General features: G+C 41.8%; 1 protein-coding gene across 1 annotated transcript in view; it reads left to right on the forward strand.

Moving 5' to 3' along the window:
* LOC126184416 (mucin-5AC-like) overlaps window positions 1-14,170 on the forward strand; it is a 309,546-nt gene that overhangs the window by 219,768 nt on the left and 75,608 nt on the right. Inside the window, exon 14 of the mRNA XM_049926804.1 lies at window positions 2,051-2,215. Coding sequence (XP_049782761.1) covers window positions 2,051-2,215 — 165 coding nt within the window. The remainder of the gene's footprint in view (window positions 1-2,050; window positions 2,216-14,170) is intronic.

Here is a 14,170-nt window from a genome sequence, read left to right on the forward strand (position 1 = left end):
TATTTTAAAGGCTATATGAAAGCTGTTGAGAGAGTGTTTTTTTTCCCCTCTTCATTACAATTTCTTTTCTTTGAAATTCATTGCCTACCAGCTTCATTTAGATATAACTATTTACAATTTCCCTGTGGATATTTCTGTCACCGTAGTGTAAAGCACTTTTGTATAGAATTTTTGTTGTAACCGTTTTTTCTCTTGAGTAAACCTTGAACATTATAAACAGCATGTACTGAGAAGAACCTTATTAAATAATTTTATCTGAGTGCTATTCTGTTACTTGGTGCTGGTTTTCATGGGCTGTTTTATCATTAACTGACATGTTTAAAGCATGGCACACCAACCACTTGATACCTGCAGTATGCTGTTTGACATCCTTATTTTTTCAAAATCCACAGAGGTTTTTCAGCATAGGCTGCTGACTTAATCTGGCAGAAAAATTCACTTCAGTGCAGCCTCTACTCTGGAATAAAAGGTTTCTCCATAGAAATAACTGTAGGCCATGGTTACGGCATTTTCCACCACTAAACTTCATGACAGACAGAAACTGTACAGCGTACTTGAACCTAAATTCATAGCTTTGCCTTTCATGAGCAACAAAACTGTCTGGGTTTGTTTCAGTCCTGATTTTGATCTGGTGCACAGTGTTGTTCTATCAAGAAGTTTTATTACAGTGTTCTCACCAGTAGTAAGTGAAAGATTCGTTCATTCTATTGTATGTCCTATCTCATAGTGATGTTAGTATTGTGAGGTATGTAAGAGAGCCTGCATGGGACCTGTAAATGTTACATTTTTGAAAAGTGGGTAGGGGAAAGCATTAAAAACCATCATGAAGTATAGAAACTTTACCCTCGAAATATTATTTTGGATTTTGAGTGTCACATTGTGTGTTGTATCTATTAGTAGAGTTGTGACCATTTAGGAGGAGTGTGATGTTGCACTGCCTCTTTTGCAAGGCTGGCTGGCTGTTACAGCCGCCCCCCCCCCCCTCCCCCCTCCATTCATGCAACAATGAGCTGCCATTTGCAACTCATGAGTTGATGGATGGAAGTGTGAAGTAACGTCAAAGTGTGGAATATATACTCTGTAAATTGAGTTTATGGCATGATGATCCACTTATATTTTTGTTGTATGTGACCTGCATGCATGACCAAGCTTCAGTACTTACAAACTTTTAAACCTCCTCTGTTACGAAGAAGAGATATATAGGAAACATGTAATGTAAGATGTGGTGGATGTGAAGAAAGGAAAGTTGCTCCAAACACTTGATCAAGAGGCAGAAAAGGAGGGAAAAGTAATTTTTGACACCTCTTGCCCACCAAAGTCACCTATATAGAAGGAACGTTAAGTTGGAGAACAGAGTGGGAGAGGAATGGGAACAGAGAAGCAAACTCTACAGACGTTTGTTGTCAAATAGGATGAAACGTCAGCAGTGGCCTTAGATAACAACAATTACATTTATGTAACTGCAGCCGACTGTGCTGTTTTGTAACTTGGAAATATTGGCATTCTAATCATTACATGTGCTAAGTGTCTTCCATGGTAAATGTATGTTTTGGAATTGTTTGAATAAAATACACTGTCAGTGTGTTCACCGTGAATTACACACCTAAGCAGTTTTCAACATGCTTAGCTAAGAAGACTCAGTTTATTGTTTTAAACACACTTCAAGAAAGGACAGAGTCACTGATTAATTAAATTATTAGACAGTCCAAATTTTATTGACTCACAATGCGTGTCGGCACATGTTCTGCTCAGGTATAAGAAAATTGTAGTAATACACTATTCTCAGCCTGGATTGGAATTTCCTTTTGTGCAGCTATTGAGGAAAAACTACCCCACTTTAAAGCACCTGAAGGACTTTTCTTTCATTTCAATGCATATATTACGTTTTATTGAGTGCTGTCAAACACAAAGAAAAGAGGGGGAATCAAAACACATTAATTTCAGTTGTGTTAGACAAAACTATTGTCCTGTCTATAAACAAACATGAATTGCTTAGAAATTTAATTATATTAATGAACCATCATTAGTTGTTTTTGTTTTCTTTGTTCAGCATTTGAAAGCAATACAGATGCAGATCCAGTCTTATATAACAAAGAAGACACTTATTCCAAATGACCACGTGTTGCAACAATTATTTGAGGAGCAGCAGAGAATTTTAGCAACTGGGATACTTGTTCCTACTATTCCTGGGCAACATGCACAAGGCTTGCAGTTTGTAAGTAAAGTTGTAATATGTTTAGCTGTAGTGCTCTGCCCCACCACCCCTTGCCCTGCCCTCCACCTCCCCCTGCTGCCCCTCCCCCATATTTCTCTCTCTCTCTCTCTCTCTCTCTCTCACACACACACACACACACACACACACACACACACACACACACACAAATAATGAGCAAAGAATAAACGTCTTTTATTTCCATCAATGATGAATGATAAAACTTTGGTCCTTAAACTACTACTTTTAGTTTCCACTGCCTATCTTGAGATCTGTTTTATAACATATCGTAATACAGTATGAAAATGCCACTATGACATAATTATATTAGGATTTTTTAGGACATGTTATAAAACAAAGATCATTGACGGAAATAAAATACATTTATTCTACACTTCCTGGATCACTGGTTTAATCTGCGACTATGTCACAGCGTGTGGTAATCAACGAAGTGGTTATTGCAAGCAATCCTGTAGGTGTAGGTATACTAACTTCAAATGAAATTACTCCGCAGGCAGACAACTAGCTACAAAAAATTTCATTGCATGAAGGTTGGGGTATAATAAAAAGTTATTTCTCAAGATCCTTTTGGTCACTATATGTGGCATCTGTCTGCTTTATACCTTCCCAGTACCACAGTCACTCATTTCAGGCTAGGTGCTTTCCAAGTAAGCTTTGAGAGTATTTTGAGACAGGTTGAACGTGTATTTAAATCTCTTTTCTCTCATAAAACCCATTTTTACAAAAATTTTAAGGCTTTCGTGGCCACTTGTGATTTTACTAACGTTTCGCCAGCACGAGTGGCAGGCATTGTCAGAGCTTCACCCTCCATTGCTGGTGGTGAACTGGAGCCGAGCTCACAGCCGCAGACTATATGTACCTGGTTCGCCAGCGTCCGAGGGCTTCTCCACGGTCATTTCCAGTGCGGTTTCGTCTTGCTACCTGCGATGGGCATTCGCTGCAGTACGAGAAGCCAGGATCCATTTACCTTAAGACTTTCCTCTTTTTTGGAACTGTTCGCTTGTTTTTTGTATTTCTACAGCTTCTCTGAACAAGTATGTGTGATAGTGCTGCTCTACAGCCAGAACTTCCTGTGTCGGCGAATTTTATTACGTGGTCAGTCTCACTCAGTGTGTGCTCTGCCACGGCCAATTTCTCCACCTGTCCCAACGTGCAATATCGCTTATGTTTTTTGATCCCGGTGTTGATTGATCGTCCAGTCATTCCGACATAAACTTTTCTGCGTGTGCATGGTATACGGTATATTCTCGACATTGCAAGTGGGTCCCTTTTCTCCTTTACCAATCTAAGACACTCTTTGATCTTCCTTGTCCGTTTGAAAATCATCTTTACGGCGTGTTTGCACAATATTCGGCCGATTCTGTCCGTCACTCTGGGAATGTATGGCAGAAAGGCAGTACCTGACATTTCTTTTTCTGATTCCTTACTTTGCCGAGCGTTTGGCTCTGTTACATTTCTCATATATATCTTGTGGAGTACCCATTGCTCCTCAGAACAACTTTCCAGGTGTTGCATTTCACATCTGAGGTGCTGTGGCTCACATATTTGTCCTGCTCGCGTTAAGAGTGAATTAATCATGCCTGTTTTCTGGCTCGGGTGGTGGTTTGATAGTTTGTGCAGGTATCGGTCCGTGTGTGTCGTTTTCGATACACGCTGTGTCCCAGGTTTTCACCATCCCTTGTGACCAGCACACCGGGACACAGCGTCCTCGAAAACCGACACACACGGACCGGCACAAACTATCAAACCACCACCCAAGCCAGAAAAGAGGCATGATTAATACGCTCGTAATGCTAGCAGGACGAATATGTGAGCCGCAGCACCTCAGACGCAATCAACACCAGGGTCAAAGAACATAAGCGACATTGCAGGTTGGGGCAAGTGGAGAAATCAGCCATGGCAGAGCACGCACTGAGTGAGACTGACCATGTAATAAAATATGCCAACATGGAAGTTCTGGCTGTAGAGAAGCACTATCACACCCACTTGTTCAGAGAAGCTGTAGAAATACAAATACACGCGAACAGATCCAAAAAGAAAGAGAAAGCCTTAAGGTAAACGGATCCTGGCTTCCCGTACTGCAGCGAACGACTGTCGCAGGTAGCAAGAGGAGAACCACACCGGAAATGACTGTGGAGAAGCCTTCAGATTTTGGCGCGCCAGGTATATATAGTCTGCGACCGCGAGCTTGGCTCCAGTTCACCACCGGCAATGGAGGGTGAAGCTTTGACAATGCCAGCTACTCGTGCTGGCGAAACGTCAGTAAAGCCCATTTTTATTACCTGTTGAAACCTTACAAAAATAATTTGAAATTCTCCACTTAAAAGTTAAATTCAGAGCATTCTTACGTAATTTAAAAGTATTCTTACATAATTTCGCTGAATTATAGAATGTAATTTATGCAATGATTTCTTAGCCAGTGCTTGGTCAATTTCCTCTCCTACCCTATTGATTAGGGAGGTGCACTGTGCTCCATGTGCAACAGTCTTGTTTTAAATGTGAAAACCAAATCTGAAGAAAACAAAATGAATTTCAGATCATTGTTATTATTAATTTGTGAAATTTATACAGAAATTATTGGCTAGTAGACAGATATTAATTCTTCTTATTACGTAGTGAGTGCAATGTAATAGTGCTAATAGTGAGATGCAGGCACATCTTTCATTACTGTGAGAAACCATAACCTGTGAGAATGCTACTTGTGGTGTGGTTAAAGCAGTAACTGCCTAACCAAATGTTGAGTAGACTTCACTGCCAGCTGTTTGTTCTGAGAACATTTGAGTGAAAACTGACAAGTTAAAGATGGTGTCCCTACTACTAAGTTCATTTAATTTTATAGATTGGCACAAAAAAAGACACTGGTGTTACTAATAACTAGTTCACAATATATCTCTAATGATGATGTAAGTGGATACGGGGTGGGCTGTTGATGAAGGGAATAATTTGATGCTCTCTCAGTTTGCACTGCTGACAAGTGTTGCATTTGTTTGCACTTTGCGCTGTGACATACCTCTCCAAAATTGTGTACCAGTGGCAGTGTCATTTCTTGATGTGGTTATTACATTGTTCTTTCTCCATTAAAACATTGATTTTATATGTGCAACATTTTCCCCCCAAATTGAAGATAATTTCCAACAGAACCCTCACCAGGCACATTATTGGATACATAGCTTAGAGAGAATTGTAATCTATATCTATTTAAGGAGTTTTCAATAAGTAATGCAACACATTTTTTTCTCTGAAAGCAGGCTGGTTTTATTCAGTATTCCTTTACACCATGCTGTCCCCTACTCTTTTGCCTACAAAACCCCATTTTTCAACACAATCTCTGTTCAGGGCAATGGCCTTACACTACCTTTCTGAGAGGGCCTGTATGCCCTCATTGTACCACTCTACCAATTGACATCAGAGCTAACATCGTGCTGCACGAATAATGTCCCCATCATACATGTATTGTTTCCTGCAATGTGTATCCTTCGTTGGGTGTAAAAGATGGCAGTCATAAGGTGGTTGTAGGGTGAATGAGGAAGAATAGTCCAGTGAAGTTTTGTGGGCTACTCCTGGGAGCTAAGACTTGTGTGAGGCCTTGCATTGTCATAGTGAAGAAGAAAAATCATTGACATTTTGTGACTGTGAACAATTTTGTGACTGTGAACAATTTTGTGACTGTGAACAATTTTGTGACTGTGAACAATTTTGTGACTGAACAATTTTGTGACTGTGAACAATTTTGTGACTGTGAACACGCTGCAGTCATCTCTTGAATTTCTGGAGGGTAGCACAATACACTGCAGCATTGATTGTTGCACCATGAAGGAGGACAACAAACAGAATAACCCTTCAGAATCCCAGAAGACCGTCGTCATGACTTCACCAGCTGAGGGTGTGGCTTTCAACTTTTTCTTCGGAGGAGAGGTGGTGTAGCGTCACTCCACGGATTTCCGTTCTGTTTCCAGTTCGTAGTGATGAACCCATGTTTCATCACCTGTGACAATGTTTGAAGCAAATCGTAATAATCAGACTTGTAACATGCAAGCAGTTCCGCACAGATGCTTCTTTGTTGCTTTTTATGGTCCTCAGTTAGGAAGTGAAGAGCCCAGCGGGCACAAAACTTTGAGTAACCCGACTGGTTGATGAGTGTGTCAGCACTATCACCAGAGACGTGCAGTTCAGCAATAAGGCATTTAGATGTGATCCATTGATCACCTCGAATGAGAGTGTCCGCATGTTACAACGTTACAGGAGTCACAGCTGTGTGTGGGTGGGCAGTGCGTGAGAGATCGGTAGATTTGCACAACCTTGTTTTGATGATGACGAGCACCTCACCCTATGATTCACCATGCTTTTGTTCTCTCCTAGGTCTCCGTAGACATTCTGCAAACACTAGTGAATATCTGTGATGCTCTGGTTTTCCACCAAAACAAACTCGGTGACAGCTGTTTGCTTGCAATGCAGCTCCATTATACCGTAGATGCCATTTTGAAGGCTCCATGTAGCGCTGCCACGTATGGGAACTTTCGTGATACTATAGGGGCTGAAGCAGGAATATTACTCGATGTCCCACAACAAAGTCCAAGTTTTCAACCAAAATTGGCTGAAAAAAAAAGTATTGTATACTACTATATAAATACAAGTTGTTACCTTTTTTACCAAAATTCATGAAAAGTTATAGACCTATTTACTTCTAATTTTTACACGATAGTCTAATAAATATTTGGATACTAGACTACATATTTAATATACAGCCTGATTCAGTTGCCCCAACAAATGTCATTTTATGCAGCCACAATGTTATGTCTGGCCTTCGAAATTTTCATATTTTCTCAGTTTCTATGCACAAACTATGAGTTCTGCAGAAGAAATGAACACAATCTTTTTGTAGAAAATTTAATGTGGTTGAATGTTGTTGTGGGATACGTTTTCTCTGGAGGCCACGGTTTTAGAGTTATTAAAGAAAAATTCATAAAAGTGACCTTCAAATGCACCTCCAACCCCACACTCATCCCTCATCAATCATGATTTCTAGTGTGTTGTTCGTGGCACTCCTTCCTACCAGTCATAGTCGACTATTTCATTAACATTATTAATTTAACTGTGCCCGTGACAGTAATGAAAGAAAAATGACTTTTGTGAATGTTGCACTCAAACTAATTATGTTGACTGTTTGATCTAAACTTAAACCTTACAAGCACAGCAGTTTCATGGTCAGAAGGCCTGATGAGTACATTGTTGTAATTGTTTATTTTATACTGTTAAAATTTACAAAATTGTTAGGTAAAAATTATGCAACCATTAATTTTACAGTTTGTCAGTGCTCAACTTTTGCGAAACCTGTGGTGTCTAGCAAAAATGTATCCCAGTATAGTTACATGTAAATGCATGTAAAACAATAATACTGTTATAACATCAAGTTTAACACACATATTTCAGAATGACACAACACACATAAGTCACAGAGTAAGTTGACGAGCAAGACATGTGTACACGTTAGCATTTGAATGAGCAGTCTAGCAGCCACTGCTCGGCTGGCCACTTAGGTGGCGCAGCTGCTGCATGGCTGGCAGACAGCGCCGCACGTAGAGGACGTACGTAATTGCGCGGCGGCGCTTTGAATGATCGGCGAGTCACAACACTGTTCCCTCCTTTCAAACTGTTTCACTGGTCTTGATGGAGGTGTCCTGGAGATGGCTAACGCCCATAGGCATTGTTTGACTCGCCGTAAAGTCTCGAGGAGGAGGCTTCCCGTACGGACGGAAGTGTCCCCGATGATAACGGGTCGAGATGACAGGAGACGTAGGGGTCGAATCTGCTGGGGCCCCATGCACCAATCTGCCCGTTGCGGCAATTCCAGTTGATATGACAGGAGACATGGGCGATGTGTCGGCATCCGTTGGTGGAGGAGGCGAGTAGATTTGCTCTGACAGAGGATGGTCATCCGGTTCCTGCACAGGCATGTCTCCTGGTGGCGTCCGTTCTTGTGATGGCATTGCGATGACTGTGAGACGGCTGCGTTGTGAGTATTGAGAGATGCCAAGATCCCGAGCGTCAGGTAGAGCCAAAGGTGGTGTAGCGGCATTCGGAACAGGCGTTGCTGGCACACGAGGCCGAAGCTGGTCCGAATGACGCACTGCAACACCCGTGTCCATCTGGATTTCATACAGGCGTCTGCCACGGTGTCTTAAGATGCGGCCAGGGCTCCGTTTTGGCCGCCTGCCATATCCCCGAACCCAGACGAGGTCGTCGGCAGTGAACCGGCAAGTGAAGGCACCCGCGTCCGTGAGGTGGAAGGCCGCAGAAGATGAAGCAGCATGCGGGGCTGTCGGCCATGTAAGAGCTCAGCCGGGCTGTGGTCGCCCATGGGGGTGAAACAGTAAGACGCCAGAAACTGGAGAAGCGCATCATCAGCAGCAGAAGAAGTCAGAAGTTTCCACATCTGAGTCTGAGCCTTAAATGTGCAGACCAGTCGTTCAGCCTCACCGTTGTATTGTGGATGGATGGAACAGCGGGGCTGTGACATGCATAACGCCGTGACGAGCACAAAAATCCGCAAATTCGGAAGAGGCAAATTGCGGACCATTATCAGTAACAAGAGTAGAGGGGAGGCCTTCCAAAGAAAAAATGCGGGCGAGAGCACTGGTGGTTGCCGCGGTGGTAGGCGACGTGCAACGGACAATGAAAGGAAAGTTAGAGTAGGCGTCAATTACGAGGAGCCAATAAGTACCTAAAAAGAGTCCCGCAAAGTCAGCATGAATGTGCTCCCAGGGCTTCTCAGGCGAAAGCCACGGTGACAAAGATGACTTCGGGGCAGTGGCTTGTGATGTACAAGGGCCGCAGGCAGCGACCATGTGTGCTATTTCAGAGTCGATGCCAGGCCAGTACACATGACAGCGCGCCAGAGATTTTGTGCGAGACACACCCCAGTGCCCTTGGTGAAGGAGGCGCAAGACCGAAGCATGCAAACACGCAGGTACCACAACACGCGGCGAAGCATTGTCAGTGGAGAGGAGGATAACACCATCCCTAGCCGTGAGGCGGTCGCGCAAAGCGTAGTAGTTCCGCAACGGATCAGAAGTCTTAGCGGACGGACGATCTGGCCAACCCTTCTGAATACAGTGTAAAACCCGGGAGAGGGTAGGGTCAGAACCCGTAGCAGCCGCCAGCCTGTCCCCAGTGATGGGGAACCCGTCCACAACCCGCTGCTCAGCAACGTCCAGGTGGAAGCACAAAAGTTCGTCCCTATCGAATGTCTGATCAGGACCCATGGGAAGGCGAGACAGAGCATCAGCATTTGCATGTTGAGCCGTTCGCCGGAAATGAATCTCATAATTGAAACAAGACAAGTAAAGAGCCCAACGCTGGGGACAATCCTCGCGTGAATGTTTTGTAAAACACCGCGGACATGAAGGAAGTTGCCGGGGGTTTTGCTGCAGTTTCTTAGTGGGTTGTTTACGGCTAGGCCGAGGCTGCGCGTGGGAGCGCACTCGGCCACGTCGGCCGGCGGGGACGCGCCGCACGCATCGTCAACAGCGCACAGAGGTTGTATTTCCCCGACATCACCGCACGCCTCTATTTGCGCCCCAGCGGCGCGAGAAATTTCAAAAGACTGCGCAATGGAGAGAACTTCATCTAGAGTCGGATTCACCAACTGAAGGGCACGTTGCCGAACTTCTTTGCCGGGCGCTGACCGGATAATAGCATCCCGTACCATGGAATCGGCATAGGATTCTTTGTGAACATCAGTAACAAATTGACACTTTCGACTGAGGCCGTGAAGTTCAGCAGCCCAAGTGCGATAGGATTGATGTGGTTGTTTTTGACAATGATAAAAGGCAACACGAGAGGCTACCACATGTGTTTGCTTTTGAAAATAGACAGACAGAAGTGAGCACATTTCAGCAAAGGACAAAGACGCAGGATCCTTCAAAGGAGCCAATTGCGACAACAACCGATACATTTGTGGTGAAATCCAGGAAAGGAACAGAGACTTACATGGTTGTTCGTCCGTGACATGAAATGCCAAGAAGTGCTGTCGAAGACGTTTTTCATAATCAGACCAGTCTTCCGCCGTCTCGGTGTAAGGAGGAAAAGGAGGTATAGCGAACGACGAGAAACGCCCCGCATTTGACACCGCGACAAAATCGCGAATCGCCGCTGTTAGAAGCATTTGCTGTTCAAGGAGATTTTGCAATAGTTGCTCGACAGTAGCCATGGAACCCTGTGGGTCAACGGTGAAAAGGAAAAATCCACTACCTCGTTGCCAATTGTTATAACGTCAAGTTTAACACACATAATTCAGAATGACACAACACATATGTCACAGAGTAAGTTGACAAGCAAGACATGTGTACACATTTGCATTCGAATGAGCACTGAGTCCCAGTCTAGCGGCCGCTGCTCGGCTGGCCGCTTAAGTGGCGCAGCTGCTGCATGGCTGGCAGACAGCGCCGCACGTAGAGGATGCGCGTAATTGCGCGGCGGCGCTTTGAATGATCGGCGAGTCACAACAAATACTACAGTATAAAAACAAGTCATTGTTACTAAAAATCTTGAAAAGTTCTTGTGCATAGTTTTAATCCTGCAAATGGGTAGCATTAAAACCTTTTCAGACGATTCAGATTTTGTAGTAGTATTCTAATCATAAGATATAAAAACTACTTTGCTATTTTCTGTTAAAACCAACTGCAAGGAAGAAAACAAAACAGCACATTGTTGTATATACAATTTTGTTTAAAATTGTATATAAAGAGGAATAATATATTTGGAAGAAACCATTTGTCTAATGTGGGCATATAACACTGCTTCAGGGAATGCCGGAAGTCACTTCTGTTTTACTCAACGTTAGTTACTTCAAACTGTGACCTCTCCAAGAGAAAATGACAGTTTGCAGGTTTTCTTTTAACCCTAGGATGCATGGTGCCGAAAACACACATGAATGCATATGCAGGGCCTCCAAGGCCCTGTACTCATTTAAAATTTTCCTCCTTTCATATAATCATTCCTTGGAGTTAGATTTATTTCTGTCAAATTTATTGTCATATTGAAAAATTCCTAAGATACAGTAACAGGATCTGGTGGGCCTGATTAACATTTTATTACTTAAAAAAAAAAAAAAAAAAACTCTAAGAGTGAATTTTTTTAGTTACATCCATTTACATACAACATATACAAATAATTTTAGTAATTCACTTAAAGTTGCAGTTAACATTTTATAACATTTATTACAAGCAATTTCTTCAATTAAAACATACTCATTATCCACAATATTATGTATATAGGCAATATTTTGACAAAAAGTTATTATTCATTGTTCACATATAATTGCATTTTTCTTAGTTTTCAACTTGTGACAAACAAGAAGCACAAAGAATGTCCATATGTTCCTTACAAATGTTGGTTTTACACTTAATGCATGTCATAGCACTTTTCCTGTGTTTATTATATGGACAATAATTGCATCTTCTTCTTTTTGCTGAAACAGGTAGTTGGTTCGGCAATATGACATCTTTTTGAACACCACATCTTTGCATGGCATCAACGATTTTCTTTGGAAGATTATGGATCTGAATACGAAGTTCTATTAGTGGTCTTACCATTCCCTCTGCTAAATCTCTTAGGAACAAACACCATTTATCACTTCTTCCACCATGCTATGTCAGATGTTGGGCAGAAAATAAAATTTCACTGTTCATTGCTGCGACGTCCATCATATTCATCCATAATGCAGATGGCCATCTTCTTGTTTGTCTCTTGCAAGTGTAATAACGAATTTTCTGGTCCATTTGATCTACTCCACCCTTCGTAGAGTTATAGAACTTTATTATATCTGGTTTCTATTTTGCACGAGTTTCATCAATGTTTATGTCGTGATGCATTGTGCTAATGAGAACTACAGACTTTTTGTTTTTGGGAACATAACTCACCATTATAATGTCACCTCTAAATGCAAACAAAGAGGAATGAATCGCTGTTGAGGCAGGTGGTTTCATCTCATTAGGAATTTCTGGTTTATTTTTTTTTATTTTTCCCACCACTGTAATTTGCTTCTGAAGCATCTCTTCTACCAGCTGCACACTAGTAAAGAAGTTGTCAACAGTAATATTTTTTGATGATCCTTCAATGCTTTTAGCAAGATCTTTCACCACATTCAATCCAAGATTTTTCTGAATAGGTTCATGGGGCTTCCTTTGAACAACTCCGTCTAAAGCATATGCAGACGTAGTATCACACAACCAAAATATTTTTATGCCATACTTGGCTGGTTGAGAGGGCATATACTGGGTGAAGCTGCATCTTCCACAGAATGGGACTAGCTGTTCGTCAACTGTGAGTGAATCATTGGGAATCATTCTATTTCTACACTTGTCAGGAAATAGTTCCCATACATAGCAAACAGCTGTAAGTTTGTCATCTGCAGATCGAGCTTCACGGGTACACCTGTCATCAAATCTAATCATTCTCCTTATATCCTCGAATCTATTTACTGACATGATGGCCTTATATGTAGGATTTGCCTTTTCATCCAAGAATAATTCTCTAATAGGGACATCCCAACTCTTCTCAACATCAGAAAGCAGTAAAAGACCAAGAAAACCCTCCATTTCAGCAAGCGAAATGTTTTTCCACGTTTTATCACGTAAAGCAGCCACTCTTCTGCCTTCAATATTTGTGCAGTTGATGATTTCCTCTGGTATTTCCTTGGAGATGAAATAGTCCCAGGCATCCTTAGGTTTACAGGTTTTCAGACCACAGGCTGGACCATGTGCCTTCTTTACGATATTATGGACAGGCGTACAAAAAGTTGCAGGAAGATCTAATTTCCAAATCGTTCCATTCCGACTAATGTATGTGTGATCTTCTATAACTTTTTGTGGTGGTTCTTCATTTTCAGACTCCGATGAAGTAATATTATCGGAAGGACTGTCATCTGCCTCAATATTCACATCTGCAGGTTCATTGGCTGATTCTTCACTACTTGCATCTTCAAAAATATTTCCTTCCTCGCAAGAATCATCTTCAAACCACTGAGCCACAACACTTTCAAAATTAGCTGCATTTGCACGTACTGACTCTCTTGCTGTGCGTGTTGAAATGTGCACCACTAAACGAGTCATATTCGTAACAATATGGGCCTTGCAGCAACAAACAAACTACAGTAACAATGAAGCTGACAAGAGCAGCACAAGATAACAATACTTTGCAATAATAAAACATTTGATAGCAAAACGATCAATAATACACCGACATCGCCAATATATGAAAGTAGTATGTATTTTTAAGTTATACTATTACTACTACATCTACTGCTGCTGTTGGCACTGCTGTTGCTGGAAATACCACTACAGTTATTGTCGGATTAATAACTGCTCCCAAACAAATGTTGAAGACAATATAGGCTAAAGAACATTTATAAATGTGTGAGGGCTTCTGAAGCCCTGCTTATGCATTCACGGTGTATGGGTAAACGTATTGAATTATACAAAAAACTTGAAAAGGTATCTCATTCAGACTTGATAGGAGGAATGTTACAGTGTTAGTGGAAGAGTACTGCAAAGCAGTTTGAAATCAAACAAAACATTGCAGAATTATTTTTTAAAATGAAGACATACAAGGGCCTCGGAGGCCCTGTATATGCATCCTAGGGTTAATGCCAACTGCAAGAAGGAAAATGCTGTCCTGTGAAAATGTGATTTTGTTAACTTTTTAACAGTCTGTTTTAACTGCGATAGCCGGACCTTTAACCATTAGACAAATGGTTTCTCACAGATATATTCTTCCTCTTTGTATACAATTTGAAACAAAATTGTACTGCTTTGTTTTCTTCCCCTCAGTTGGTTTTAACAGAGAATAGGAAGGTAGTTTTTATGACTTACTGGCTTATGATCACAGCGTAGTTATGAAATCTGAATCATCTGAAATGTTTTAATACTATACATTCGC

This window comes from Schistocerca cancellata, chromosome 4 (assembly GCF_023864275.1).
Source record: "Schistocerca cancellata isolate TAMUIC-IGC-003103 chromosome 4, iqSchCanc2.1, whole genome shotgun sequence".
NCBI classification, from domain to species: domain Eukaryota; kingdom Metazoa; phylum Arthropoda; class Insecta; order Orthoptera; family Acrididae; genus Schistocerca; species Schistocerca cancellata.